At 40.7% G+C, this 15,444-nt stretch overlaps 1 protein-coding gene across 2 annotated transcripts in view; it reads left to right on the top strand.

Moving 5' to 3' along the window:
- Positions 1 to 15,444, top strand: part of amfra (autocrine motility factor receptor a) — a 46,054-nt gene that overhangs the window by 5,826 nt on the left and 24,784 nt on the right. For both annotated transcript variants that reach the window (XM_055648668.1, XM_055648667.1), the window contains exons 2-3: positions 10,972 to 11,064; positions 11,952 to 12,116. In XM_055648668.1, the coding sequence (XP_055504643.1) occupies positions 10,972 to 11,064; positions 11,952 to 12,116 (258 nt within the window). The remainder of the gene's footprint in view (positions 1 to 10,971; positions 11,065 to 11,951; positions 12,117 to 15,444) is intronic.

The following is a 15,444-nucleotide window of genomic DNA, read 5'->3' as shown; positions in this document are numbered from 1 at the left end:
TTCCCTGGACACTCGCAACTGTGTGGACAAATTAAACTCTAACTGCATCTACAAGTTTGCAGACGATACCTCTGTGATGGACTGGATGACAACGACAAGGCTGAGTCCAGAAAATAATGGAGAACCTAGTAACATAATGTCAGGCTAGTGATCTCTCCCTTAATGTTAGCAAGATGAAGGAGCTAGTTATCTAGTTCATGAAGAGTGGTGGAGTAAGTACATGCCTCAATTAGCATCAATGCTACTGCAGTAGAATTGATTGAGAAGTTTAAATTCCCTGGCTGTGGCTTCAACTGCATTGAAGCCACAGCCAATAAGGCACACTGACATTTCTACTTCCTCAGGTGACTGAAGGAAATGTGGCATGTCTCCAATGACTCTTACAACCTTTTACTATTGCCCCATAGAAAGCATATTGTTGGGTTGCATCACAGCTTTATTTGGTAACAGCTCTGCCCCAGATCACAAGAAATTGCAGATTTGTGGATGTAGCCTAGTTCATCATGCAGAGTATCTCCACCAGATACTTCCTGGTGCTTTGGAAAAACAGCCAACATTATCAAAGACCTTCCCACCTCTGTCAAGCCCAGAAGATACAGAAGCTTGAAAGCGCGCACCACCAGATTCCCCTCTGAATAGTTCTTCCATAAAATAGGGTACAGTCAGATTCTCCTCTACCTCAGATACACACAAAAAGCTGGAGTAACTCAGCGGAACAGGCAGCATCACTGGAGAGAAGGAATGGGTGAAGTTTCAGGTCGAGACCCTTTCTTCAGAAACGTAGCAGGTCAGGCAGCATTTGTGTAAATAGAAACAGTTAACATTTTCAGGTCAAAGATGCTTTGTCAGAACTCAAATGGAGCAAAATTTAGTTAGTTAAAAATTATAGAGAAGGCTATGGAAGCAATGGAGTAATAAAATAAATATATTTAATCGAGTTGCTCAGTGGGTAAATAGTAATGGCAATAGATAGTGATAATGTAGACAACATCTCGCAAAATATAGGACATGCCCGCTAAGAGGGATTGAAAAGCTGAATCAATTCCCAGATGGATGGCTTGCAGCAGAAGTGACAGTTCTACATTCTCTTACTCAGATTGTAAACTATATCTTCCCCTTTTTCCCCTTCCACCCATATCCCACTTTCCAGCTTTACATTTCACTCTTCTATTTTCCTTATTTGATGCCTTTGTCTCCTTCTCAAGCCTAGCCGTTGTCACTTGCCAATGAAACATCCACACACACCACCGGGCACCTGTATCCACATTACTTGCCAGGCTTTGTTGAACCCCCACCTTTCTTTTCCAGCTTTCTTCCCCCTACTCCAGTCAGTCTGAAATGGTCCGACCCAAAATGTTGTTTGACCATTGCTTCAACAGATCCTTCCTGACCTGTGGGTTTCCTCCAGTACTTTGTTGGTATTATTTGCACAAGATCCTGGGTTTATTTTCTCACCAATGTTGAATTACCTGATTTTACTCAGATTGGTAGAAAACTAGGCAGACTTCAATTCCTTAGGGTTTTTTTAAAAAATCTCTTCCTTTTACCCACCACTGCCAATTTGAGTCTTGCAAGTGGAATGGGTAATTTGGATGAGATACAAGAGGGTGCATTGTCTGGAAAGAGTCACAACTATTTTTAGTTCCATTGAGACCTGTCAACAAAAACACAGTGCAAAAAAAAAAAAAAAAAAAATCTTCTGAAGTTTGTTTTGATTATCTGTACACTAGGGAGTATTTCACACAAAATAAACTGAGGTGGCATTTACTGCATGGTGCATAATTGATTTTTTTAAATACACTCACATGTCTGATTTATTTTGCATAACACTGCAATCCCTGAGGTATGCCCCATGTACACTGAGGCCAGCTGAAAAGCATTTGGAAAGTTTATAGGAGTCACTTGATCTTAAAAGAGGCAAATTAATTATTTTTAGTATATGAGCATGAGTTTTGCGCTGCTTGTCATGTTGATATTCTGTCAATTTGTCCACGGCAATCCATTGAGAATGCCAAAAGACTATTCCCAAAGTTTATATCCAATTGATGTACCGTGTGGCTAAACACTGTTCTAGTTGCAGTGCTGAAGAAAGCAATTATTAGTTTGGGCCTGAAGTGGGTTACTACCTTTTGATAATTGCTCCTGACCTTGAGAAGCTTCTGATTATAATTGTCTAAATGCAACAGGTTTAGCTGTCTCTGCAGCTGATCAAGTCACAGGTTTTATCTTGTGAGCATTCTGTTCTTGACTTGGAATTTCAAGTACTGATGGTTTGCCAGTTTGGCTACACTTGGTCCGCCAAAGCCTACTGAATCTCCTGGTTGCTGACCATTTTAAACCCCCTTCTTATTCCCATACTGACCTTTCTGTTCTGAGCCGCCTCCATTGTCAGAGTGAGGCCATACATAAACTGGGGGACAACACTTCGTATTCTGCTTCAGTATCTTACAACCCAACGGTATGAAAGTTGAATTCTCCAGTTTTAGGTAATTTCTAACCTAGTTTTCAGACTGATCCACCAATACTTTTTTGTACAATATTCCAGCATCCCCAATGTCCTGTAATTTTAATTTTATAGGTTCATATTGACAGCTTTTGGCACACAGCACTGTTCCTGACGTACCTCAACATTGAACTAGGGTTTTCCTTTTGTTCTGATTAGTTGTGTCAGAATCGGGCATATAGTGGTTTATGAAGTTACACTGTGTAATTCTGTTGCTGTTCATGGCCGATAGTGGATCCCAGCTGTTATCTTCTCATTCCAATTCTGACCTTTCATTCCTGGTCCTCCATTGCCAGAATTAGACCTCGAGCAAACTGGAGGAGCTCCCCCTTGTATTCCGCTTGGGTAGCTTACAACCTAACTAATTTTAGGTAGCTAACCTACAAACAAACCACCCCCCTCTCAACCCCTCCCCCCTCCCCATCGCTTTTCTGTACCTCCTTGGACTTATCCCTCCCCCCCCCCCCCCATCCTGCAAGCTGCAAACGCAAATCTCGTTGCACTTATGTGCAATGACAATAAAATACATTATTATTATTATTATTATCCTCCTCCCCTTCCACCTAGTCTTCGTCTGGTTCACAATTTGCACTTCTAATCTCGCACCTGCTATCTTTTCATCTGTCCTTTGTGCAACCATCTGCCTATCAAACCTCCTGCATCCCCAGCCCACCCTTATCCACATACCACTTGCCAGGCTTTGTCTTGCCCCTCCGCTCTTCCAGCTTTCCTTTCTTCCCCATCACAATCACTCTGAAGAAGGGCCCAGACCTTGGGTTGCCAACACTTTGAAAATACTAGCAGCTAGAAAACTATCACTTTAAGTATTTATTAATTGCAATATGTTAAGGGTGGAAATAGGCACAAAATGCTGGAGTGACTCAGTGGGACAGGCAGCATATCTGGAGAGAAGGAATGGATGACTTTTCGGGTCGAGACCCTTCTTCAGACTGAAAGTCACAGGGTGTAGACGATAATGTAGAGAGGCATAGAACAAATGAATGAAAATGTGCAAAAAAGTAACAATGATAAAGGAAACAGGCCTTTATTGTTAGCTGTTTGCAAGATGAGAAAACGTGGTCTGAGAGCAGGAGGAATCACAGAGGGGGAGCAGCGAGAGAGGATGCTGCTGAACACTCATTGGAGGGAGGAGGAGAACTTCTTCAAAGTAGACATACCTTGAGATTTAGCAGTGGAGCAGATAAAATGTGTAAGAAGGAACAGCAGATGCTGTTTTAAACCGAAGATAGACACAATGCTGGAGTAACTCAAGCAGCATCTCTCGAGTACAGGAAATGACTAGAGCTATCTTAAAGATTTCATGTCGTACTGGTTTGTTTACCTTCATCACTTCTACAGTGAATAAGGTTTGTAAAACATAAATGTAACACTTGCATCTCTGTAGACAACTTAGATGAGATAGATCCCTTGAATTTCTTTTGGTGAATACATTATCTGCTTTATCGTTTCTCTTTGAATTAGTTATCACATGTCTGCGTATCACAGTTGGTGAAGCTGATATAAATAAATGGAGCCATTCAATATCAAATATATGCGTGGACTGCGACAATACTACATGCTGTTAAATAGTACCTTACTGAGACATGTCACAGGAGTGTTGCAAAAGAGAATTTCACAGAGGTGCAATGAGAGGGAAGGCCAAATGACTCAATACTTGATCAGAGATTGGCATTGAGAACTATCCTGAACTATCCTGAAACTAAAATATCTGGTTAGAGGGATGCAGACAGGCATTGGCAATTATGCCAATGGGACAATTAAAAGCTAGGATGCTCACGATGCGAACTAGACGTGTGCTGGTACCTTATTCTATTGTAGGGGTGGAGAAGATAACTTTGGAGATGGGTAATAGGAAGGAGTGAGGCATGAACAATATGACAACCAGGAAGAGTATTTTAAAATTGAGACGATGCTTAATTGCACTCTGCTTTGCCCAGGATTGATGGGCAAATTGGATTTTTTTCAACTTGGGTCACAGTTGCAGCGTCCGGAATGATCTCGAGTTTGTATGGGGCACAACACTGAGAGGATATGTACATGTTGGAAAGGTCAAATCTAAAAATAACTAAGTATATGGGTTTTTGCCAGCAGGCACTGAGGCAGCAAAGTAGTCAGTCAGAAGTGCAAATAATGGTTTTCAAAGCACAATTTGCAGTAGCTGTTCCAAGGGTCAAATATGAAACTATGTCATGATGTATCTGCTAATGAATCAGTTGCCAGGAAGAGGTAGGAATTTGTAACCAAGTAATAGTTTGCATGCTGGATGACAAATTGCATAATGAATTGATATGGATTGATTTCACAACTTTGGAAAAATGTCAACCCAGTGCAAAGGCTAAATGAAGATATTGCAAGGTAAATGGTGCACTGTGCTAAATGTGATGGAACATAACAATTTTAGAGTGGAACACTGGGTCACACACAGGTGAACACCAGAGGACTTAGGATAGATCAAAGTATGAATTTATGCTTAACTACTGTTGACAGCAATTGGAGCAAGCACTGTAGAAATATGTGCAGTCTAGTTGGGGAAGTAATTTTGGGGTAATAGACTAAAATATTGGTCAGATTCCTTTCAAGACTATGTCACAATCGTCCATAATTTAATAATGGAAAGGAACTTGTATAAAAGTGAGCATGGTTTATTTAATTAGAGAGCGTGTTCAGTTATAAATGGGGTGGCAATAGTACAGTGATATGATTCCTGGATTAATAGTCTAAATGTCCAGGGCAAAGTCTTTGGGACCTAGATTCAAATCCCATGGCAGACCATAATAAATTTGAAATCCGGGATTTAAAAAATAATGATGGTTCTGAAAACAAGTTAATTAGTCCATTATAAAAGATGAGGTTTCTGAGTACCCCACATCCGCACACGATAAAATAGGTTTTGTGAAAGGAAGATGTTGCCTGACAAACCTGCTGGAACTTTTTTAGGAAGTAAATAGCAGGATAAACAAAGGAGAGTCCATGGATATGGTTTACTTGGATTTTCAGAACACCTATGATAAGCTGCCACACAGGAGGCTGCTAAAGAAGATGCGAGTCCATGGTATCACAGGGAAGATGCTAGCATGGATAGCAAGTTAGCTGGATAGTAGAAGGTAAAAAGTGGCAATGAAGGAGGCAATTTCTGGTTTGCTACCACTGACCAGTGGTGTTCTGCAGAGGTCCGTACTGGGACTGCTTCTCTTCACGGTATATATCAACAATTTGGATGAAGGCTTCATAGCCACATTTGCAGATGATACAAAGATTGGTGGAGGGGCAGGTAGTATAGGTAAATCAGGGGCTCTGCAAAATGACTTGAACAGGTTGAGAGTGGGCTGGGAAGTGGCAGATCGAGAACAGCGTTGCAAAGTATGGAGTCATGCATTTTGGTAGTAGGAATAGAGGCATAGACTATTTTTTAAATGGGGAGATAATTCAGAAATAGGAGATACAAAGGGACTTGGGAGTACTGGTGCAGGATTCCCAAAAAGTTAATTTACAAGTCGAATCGGTAGTAGGGAAGGTGAATGCAATGCTTGCATTTATTTAGAGAGGGCAAGAATACAAAAACAGGGATTTAATGGTGAGGCTTTATAAGGTATTGGTTAGACTGCATTTTGAGTATTGTGAGCAGATTTGGGCCCCACATCTGAGGGTGGACGTGATGGTATTGGAGAGGGTCCAGAGGAGGTATACGAGAATTATCTCAGGAATGATTGGGTTAACATATGATGAGCATTTGAAGGCACTGTGCCAGTACTCGCTGTAGTTTAGAAGGATGAGGGGGACCTCATTGAAACTTACCGTATAGTGAAAGATATGGATAGAGTGAACGTGGAGAAGCTGTTTCCACCAGTGGGAGAGTCTTGGACCAGAGGCAACAGCCTCAGAATAAAAGGATGTACCTTTAGAACAGAGATAAGAAATTACTTTGGTCAGAGGGTGGTGAATCTGTGGAATTCATTGCTACAGCCAGCTGTGGAGGCCAAGTCAATGGATATATTTTAAAGCAGTGATTGAAAGATTCTTGATTAGTAATGGTGTCAATGGTTATGGTAAGGGCAGAAGAATGGGATTGAGAAGGAAAAATAGATCTGCCATGAATCTAACTGCACCACAGTTCAGGCATCCTCAGCCCTCTATTGTACTCCCTGTACACACATGACTGTGTGGCTAGGTTCAGCTCCAACTCAATAATTAAGTTTGCTGATGACACTGTGGTGGTGGGCCTGATCTCAGACAACGATGAGAAGGCCTACCGGGAGGAGGTGGCTGATCTAGCACTCTGGTGCCAGGACAACAGCCTCCTCTTGAACATCAAAAAAACTAAGGAGCTGATCGTGGACTTTAGGAGGGCACATCATCCGAGGACGTACACACCATTGAGGATAAATGGGGATCCTGTGGCTAGGGTGAGCTGTTTTAAATATCTGGGAGTCCACATCTCTGAGGATATGACATGGACATCACACGCCGCTGCACTCGTGAGTAAGGCAAGGCAGCGCCTTTACCACGTCAGGCAATTGAGGAAATTCAGATTGTCTCAGAGGATCCTCTAGTGCTTCTACTCAGCGGCTGTGGAAAGCATCTTGTCTGGAAATATTACCATCTGGTTTGAGAATTGCTCTGCCCAGGACAAGAAGGCTCTGCAGAGAGTAGTGCGTTCGGCCGAACGCACTATGGGAACTTCACTCGCCCCCCCCCCCCCCCCCCCCCCCCTGCAGGAACTATACATCAGGAGGTGCAACTCCAGAGCCAATAAAATCATGGGAGACCCCTTCCACCCATACAACGGACTGTTCCAGCTGCTACGGTTAGGCAAACGCCTCCGTTGCCATGCTGTGAGAATGGAGAGGTTGAGAAGGAGTTTCTTCCCAGAGGCCATTCGGACTGTAAACTCCTATCTCACCAGGGACTAACTTTACTGAACGTTTTTCCTTCGAATATTTAATATGTAAAAGAATATGTGTGTGTTTATGATTGTGTTTATAGTTTGTTTGTTTGTCTTTTTGCACAAAGTCCGCGAGCATTGCCACTTTCATTTCACTGCACATCTCGTATGTGTATGTGACAAATAAACTTGACGACTTGAGGAAGGCAGCTCACCATTGTAGTTAGATTCCAGGTATTCCATTCAATTTGGTTTCTTAGTTCCTTACAACTAAATGGCTTGCTAGGCCAGTCGACGGCACGTCATCTGCACAGACCTTCGCGTGTTACATGGACTGGAGATGAAAGGCACGGAGAATTATGCCTACCTAAGGGATCCATCTCTTAGGTAGGCATTATTCTCCCATGCCTTTACTATTTATATTTAATAATTACCATTTTATTCCTTTAGTCAGGGTAGGCAGTGCCTACCTTGGCTACCCTGACTGCACGTGCCTGGTGTGGTCGATCGATGGAGCTCGAGGTTTTCCAGGCGAGTGCCCTCGAGCTTGAAGATCGGACACTCTTCTGAACTCGCAGATTAGGTCGCTGCTGTGGGACAGCCCCTTTATTCTTTGTCTTTTGCATGTAGCTGGCAGATGAGTGTTAAAAATTACCCCAAATTGTTCAGCTATTTGCATTAATAGTGTTTGTATACAGAATCCTATCTTCTGCTGTGCCTCAGTTGTCCATGGAAGATCTGTTTTTAGAGGCAGTGTTCTTAATTTTCAGTCATACGAAGGTGTCTTTTTAATAATCTGAAGAAGGGTCCCGACCCAAAACGTCACACATTCTTTCTCTACAGGGATGCTACTTGTCCCGCTAAGTAACTCCAGCATTCTGTGTCTATCTTTGGTTTCAACCAGCATCTGCAGTTTTTTCCTACACATTTGTAATTGTATTGCTGCTTGTGCAGATTCTTTCCAAGGAGTTGGCATTGGTTACTCCATGATGATCATTTTGCTGGGTTTTTCTAATGCCTGGGGACTTATGGACTTTTCTCAGACCTGGCCTGACTTTATTAATCCTGGAGGCCTAAACTAAGATTTTTTTTCTGTAGAAGGGTCTCGACCTGAAATGTCACCCATTCCCTCTCTCCAGAGATGCTGCCTGTCCAACTGAGTTACTCCAGGATTTTGTGTCTATCTTCGGTTTAAACCAGCATCTGCAGTTCCTTCCTAAACATCTTTCACTTGCGGTTCTTGCAGGTGGTTGGCTCAACAACGTTGGAATAGATTGGAAATAAATTTGTCTTTGAAAATCAGATGCTTCAGTAGCTATGATGTGAGGATCATAGTTTCAGGGCATTATGGTGTACAAATGACTAAGGAATACTTTCACAAGTAAACTCTCTAGTTCCTTGAAGTTCTGTTTTGTTCATTGATTCATTTCAATGATACTTTATTGTCACTTGTATCTAGGTACAATGGAATTCTTTGTTTTTGCATACAATCCGGTAATATACACCAGACCTCACCTCGGCAGTACACAAAGAGTTGTCACATTACTGGTGCTGACATAGTTACAAAAGTCAATCCAACAGTCTTCTTGCAGCGGCGAACAAAGTCTCCCGTCCCCCTCCCCCACCGCATCTTGGGAGTCTTCTGCCGCATCTCTGGAGACTTGTATTGCATATTGTGATTTTGTGCTATGAGAAAGCTTTGAAATTCCGTGAATTTGAATGAAGCAACTCGATTACTATATTTTGCAACTGTTATTTTGAAGTCACGCTTTTTGAGTTTAAGGCACCATTTCAGACTAGCCCGATTACATACTGAATATTAATTTTCTGCTGCTGACATTGCTACTGTAAAAGCTAGACCAAGCATAAACAGGTCGACTGCTTCACTGAACACACGAGTTTTGTCCACCAAGGTGTGCTGGATCCCCCAGTTGCTAACTATTTTAACACCCCTTCCCATTCCAATATTGATATTTCTGTCCTGGCAGAGGGAGGCTAAACAAACAGGAGGGGGAGGTAGTGCTGGGGGAGGCAGGGGAAGCGGAATTTGATTTTGTTTTTTAGTCCTGGCAGCAAATGCATACTTTTTTTTAAAGTTAAAAAAGAGGGAGGATGAAGAGGAGGGGGGAGGGAGTGCTGGGGGATATGGGGAAATGAGCCGCCCCAGCGTAGTTGGGGGCTATTCCACCATGAGTGGTGGAATATTGCATTGAGGGAACGGATTGCATTGGGGGAACGGGTGAGTGGTGGAATATTGCGTTGGGGAATGGGTTGCGTTGGGGGACCAGACCTCCCATGTGACAGGAACCCAACGATGTTTGTATGTATAAATGCGTGTGTGTAAGTGATATTCCAAAACCCCACCAAAACAGTACATGATAGCGCTACCATTTTTGGCCCAATTTACTCACCATTGTCCTGAGATGAAAAAGAAATACGTTTTGTTCGGATTTATGGTATATTTTATTGACATTTTAAACTTTACAAAAATCACTTTTCAAAGAACTTTTGTACTTGCCCTGCCCGTCTGCAGCATTCGACGTCACAATGGGATCCCGAATCTCATTTCCATGAAAAATTGTGATTTTGGAGAGGGGGGTGTGGGGGAGAGGAAGAGGAGGGGGTAGTGGGGGAGGATAGAGGGAGAGGAGGGCTGTGGGGAGGTGGAGTGGGGGAGCAGGGAGATAGCGGGAGCGTAGGGAGGGGAGAGGGTTTATGGAGGGAGAGAGTGACTGAGTGTAGGGGGAAGGGGAGGCAGGTAGATGTGAGGGTGAGAATGAGAGAGGGGAGGATTGGGGTAGGAAGAGGGATGACGAGGCGCAGTCGGGGGAGTGTTGCCGTGACTCTCGTCACAACGGGAACCCCTCAACCACGCCTGCGCAGTTGGGGGCTATGGGTCAGTGGTGGAATGGTTTGTTGGGGGAGGGGGCCAAAGAGGTCCGCACTTGTTCTAGTATGAACTTAAAAGTTTTTTTTTAAATACCATCCAATTTAAAAGCTAATTCCAACCTCTGATAATAATTGTCAGAAACAATGATGCTGAAAATCAATTTTATGTACATTGAGCTGGCCTTATTCTATTCTCAACTTACGATAGAATAGTTTTAGATGACCTATAACTAACTTGCATCATTCAGTTTACCCATTAGCATTTACTTTGCTAATTTGTATTAGCCTCTGGTTAAGTATAGCCTCTTATTTGTTTCATCCTTGGGTTCACTTTTATTTGCTTCATTCCTCTAATCGTCAAATGTCTGTACAATTCTAGCTGCTCTGAATTTAATAGCTCCAACTTTAGCAACCCAGACTTCAACTGCCATATCTTTTTCTCTTTTTCATGCTCTTTTTAATGCCTACCTCTTTGACAATATCTCATGGCTGAGCAGCATATTCTTTTGTCCCAACTCTTCATTTTTTGTTTTTGGTTGAGTGACGGGATTTTGACTCTTGGATATCTTTTGAGTCATCGTGGAATCATGGAAAATTTAGGACGCAATAAAGTTATTATGCTCATGGTCTGTAACAGTGAACCACTTGGTGAACTCTTGTTTTTTTCATTATCCAGGTGTTGGTGAACACAGCCTGTTGTTTTCTAATGTTGATTGGAAAGCTGATCCAGTATGTCGTGTTTGGAACTCTGCGGGTCAGTGAAAGACAGGTAAGAGGAAAAGCCCTTTCTCTTGAGTTGATAACACATGTTTATGGGAATTCAAGAAGCCATACTTCTGCCCTTGTATAACAACTGTAGGATTTAAAAAACCTGTTATTTTGGCATCTCACCTTCCCTCAACCCCAACCCTATTCCTTTAACTGATGACAATTTAAAAAATGACATCTCTCTCATTGCCATATCAATTCATAAACTGTTTCTTCTCAATTTGGTAAGCTAGCTGAATGATTCCACAAGACATTGTGAAAGTAATACTTGAAGAGGAGTTCATAGCAATTATTTTATAGTTTTGAAATACAAAATATCGATGTTCGGCTCCTTTTTGCTGTTTTAATGTCCACAGTTCGTTAATTGCCAGTAACTGTAAAAGTATTAAGTAGTAGTATACTTCAAATTTTCAGATGTTGGACACCAAATGATTTTAATTTGAAGAGATGTCAAGATAATAGCCAACTTGGATAAGTTGCTAGTTTCTACTTGTCTCGTGTTCATGCCAAGATTTGTGCTTTTGGTGCAGATAAAGAAAGGAAGTTTTATCTTTTAATTCATACGAATTGAATTTTCACCCCAGATCCATTGCAATAACATGGGGCAGTTCTATATTCTGGATAAAATTTATTTTATAAAATGATTATGAAAGGATAACAACTGGACTCCTAAAGAGTGAAGGGACAATTTGCACAGCTGGCTTTTCACTTTAAATAGGATCTATTGCACCCACCATCAAGATGCGGGATGACATTCCTGCCAACTTTGTTGGACATTATGCAATGCAATCAGGAGCTAATGGAATTTTACTACACTTATTGTGGTGTTAATTTGATCCAATCACAGCCATTATGATTAACTTTACTGACTCTGTGTTACCTTTACAGCATCTGAAGGATAAATTTTGGAATTTCATTTTCTACAAATTTATCTTCATATTTGGTGTGCTGAATGTTCAAACAGTGGAGGAGGTGGTGATGTGGTGCCTTTGGTTTGCTGTTCTTGTCTTCCTTCACCTCATAGTCCAGCTCTGCAAAGACCGCTTTGAATATGTAAGTCATGAACTTAAATTGGAAAAATACAACTTGCACAATGTAACAAAGGTGTGTTCTGGCGATTGCTCGGCTTTGTTTACAAGTCCAAAGCAATTTAAATGGAGACGGCTAATGCTGGAATCTAGAGCAAAAATCAAAACGCTGAAGGAACTCAGCAGATGAGGCAGCGTCAATGGAATGAAATGACAGACAAAGATTTGGACGAGATGTTTCTTCAGGTTCATTAGAATATGGTTGACGAGCACAACCATCTGAAGAAGTGAGCTGACATGAAATGTTGTTTGTCTAATCCCTCCATTGATGTAGCCTGGCCTGCTGATTTCCTCTTTGTATTTTGCAATTTAAATGTGAATTATTACCACCAAATATTATTTGTAATATGTTTTTGCATTTGCTACCTTTTTTTGCCATTTGTTATTTTGTTTGGAAGAACATATTTCTGAATAAGCCAACAGCAATCTAAATTTATTGCAACTGAATTGAGAATAATTAGTTTAAATTAAAAGCATGAAATGTTGTCTGCCTTTTATTAATTCTAACACCACCAATAACCTGTGAAATTATATCATTTAGTATCAAAATGTTTAAGAAAGACTACAGATGCTGGAAAAATCGAAGGTAGACAAAAAATGCTGGAGAAACTCAGCGGGCGAGGCAGCATCTATGGAGTGAAGGAATAGGTGATGTTTCGGGTCGAGACCCTTCTTCATTTAGTGTCAGCTTGGGTACAGTGACAGTTTGGGTAGATTCCATCTGCGCTGCTGTCTTGCCACCTTTACAGCTGTGCAAATCATTGCACAATGCCATGAAAATGCCATCTCATCCTAGTAGATCTAACAGAACACAAGGAAATGCATGGGAATATAATTTGTGCAGTTTGAGGCACTCGTAAATAACAAAGTCTACAATGAATAAGCATCTTTGAATAATCTCAACCAATTTTACAGAATCAGAAAATGTATGGCAGAAGGAAACCTTTTGTCTCTATGTGTGACTGGTCAATAATGTTTATCCCAACCTAATTCTGTCTACCATAATTTGATCTGTTGCCCTGGAAGTAGGTTATTTTTAAATTCCAAATTACTTTAAAATAGGATAAGGTTTTCTATGACTTCCCTTCTAGGTGTTGAATTCTAGACCTCAACCACTTTCTGGGAGACTTTAAAAAAAAAAATCTCATCTCATTTTGCATCTCACCCTGCTACCAATTAATCCAAATCTATCAAATAAAACCATATCAAAGCAACTGCAAATGCTGGAAATAAAAAGGAAAATATTGATGGAAAAACTTAATGGGTTAGGTCGCATTTGTGTGGAGTGAGAAAGATAAGGATTCAAATTGACAATATTTTATCAGGATGAAGGAAGAAAATGTAATTTACTGTTTCTCTTTCTATTGATGCTGCCTGATCTATTGGGTATTTAGAATATGATTTTGTTTTTCTTTCCATTCACTTCATGTCCTCTCTTTGTTCCAGCTAAGGCTCCTGTGAGGCAATGAGAACTGTGATACTCTTACAATTGTTCCAAAATATTCCCGCTTTAATCAGTGCCTTGTATGATAATGAAAAGCATGCAATCTCCTTTTTCTTATTGACTTGTCTATCTTTTTAAAGATCTGTGAACGTTTACTGCAAAGTGTCTCTGTTCCTTGACTTTGCTCAATTTATTGTTTATTTTGAATTCCGTTATTCCAATGATAATCTCTTACTTCTGGATTGAATTCTATTTGTCATTTCAGTCCTATTGACCAGACCTAAAAGTAGAAAGCCTGGCCATTTTGTGTATAATATGCAAACTTTTACTATAGAGACTTAAAATGTCCAAAGATAGACACAGAATGCTGGTGTAACTCTGAGTCAGGCAGCATATCTGGAGAAAAGGAATAGAAGAAGTTTCAGGTCTGAACCCTTCTTCAACCTGGTTGTGTTTTAAACAGCCTGCCATGGATGGCCTTGTTCAAAATCTTGTTGAAAGCCACACAGACTTTATGAAATACACTACCTTTGTGGTTTCAACTTGTTTCCTCCTCAAATTCTATTGTTCATCTAATGCATCTTTCTCATAACTGGTTAATGAATTTAGTTTTCTAATTCCATTAATTGTCGGGTCCAAATGAAAAATCTAGGAGGGGGGAGGTAGCACAGACAAACAAAGGGATTTACACCACTAGTACTTCAATGTTCCACCATTACTTCTGCAGCAATTTTTTTTTTAAATGGAAGAGTAGCTGCTATATGCTCCATGGCTGCTTTTAACAATTTGGCACATTTTTCATTTGGACCTGACGGCTTTATCTACTTCCAAAGGTGCTAAACCTTTAATGTTTGATTGTCCCATCTACAACACCATTAGCATTATTTTCAGTTTTCCTCTTTCCACACTCACGCACCATGCCTTTTTCTCAGGGTGCATGCAAAATGTTAATTATAAACCCTAAACACATCCTTCACCTTTTTTGTTCCCCAGGAGACCTCAAATTTCCCTCTTTTTCTTGTTTTTTTTTGTTTGAAATTAAAAAAATCCAAAGATGTTGCACTTGTCAACTTCCTTTGTGCTACCCGCTGGCTTTCTTAGATTCTCACGCGCCTCTTCCATTCTCTCTTCACCCCCCAACCCCGAATTATCTTGTATGTTCCACGCTGGAGATATTTTCTGAATGTAGCTCATCTATTGCATGTGATCCCTTCTAATATTTACATAATTTAGATCTGCCATAATTACTATCGTACTCCTTTTGTCAAATGTTTGTACGTTTGCTTTTCAAGTTGCCTCAGACAGTTTGGAGTGTATAGTACTGTCCCCACAGTAATTTTTTGTTTTCCTTTTCCTTCTGTTTCCTTTAGTTCAGCCTTATAGAGCCTCATTAGATATCCTTCTGATATTTCTTACAGCTGTGATTGTCTTGAGAATTCTCAAAAATGCTCAGAATTTTCAAATCGGCCACCTCCGTCCACATTACAACAAAGATCGTCTTGAACTGAAATTGCTATTTCTTTTTATTAGCTCCCTCTAATGGTTCTTAAAACAAACTGTTGATGCAATTACAAAAGTATTGGATAAAATGCTTGCAATGCCAATTTGCAGATGTAGGTGGCATTGGATGTTATGGGATTTGATGTTTAATGCAGTTACATGATTTTAATTTAAAGTTTGGGATTAGCCATCTAGCGATCCCTGCATATTAACACTCCTACACACACTAGGGACAATTTATTTTACACTTACCAAGCCAATTTATGTACATACCTGTATGGTCTTTGGAGTGTGGGAAGAAACCGAAGATCTCGGAGAAAAGTCATAGGGAGAACGTACAAACTCCATA

The sequence above is a fragment of the Leucoraja erinacea genome, chromosome 17 (assembly GCF_028641065.1).
Source record: "Leucoraja erinacea ecotype New England chromosome 17, Leri_hhj_1, whole genome shotgun sequence".
NCBI classification, from domain to species: Eukaryota; Metazoa; Chordata; class Chondrichthyes; order Rajiformes; family Rajidae; genus Leucoraja; species Leucoraja erinaceus.
Note: the sequence above shows the minus strand (reverse complement) of the source record. Positions and strands in the feature narration are given on the sequence as shown.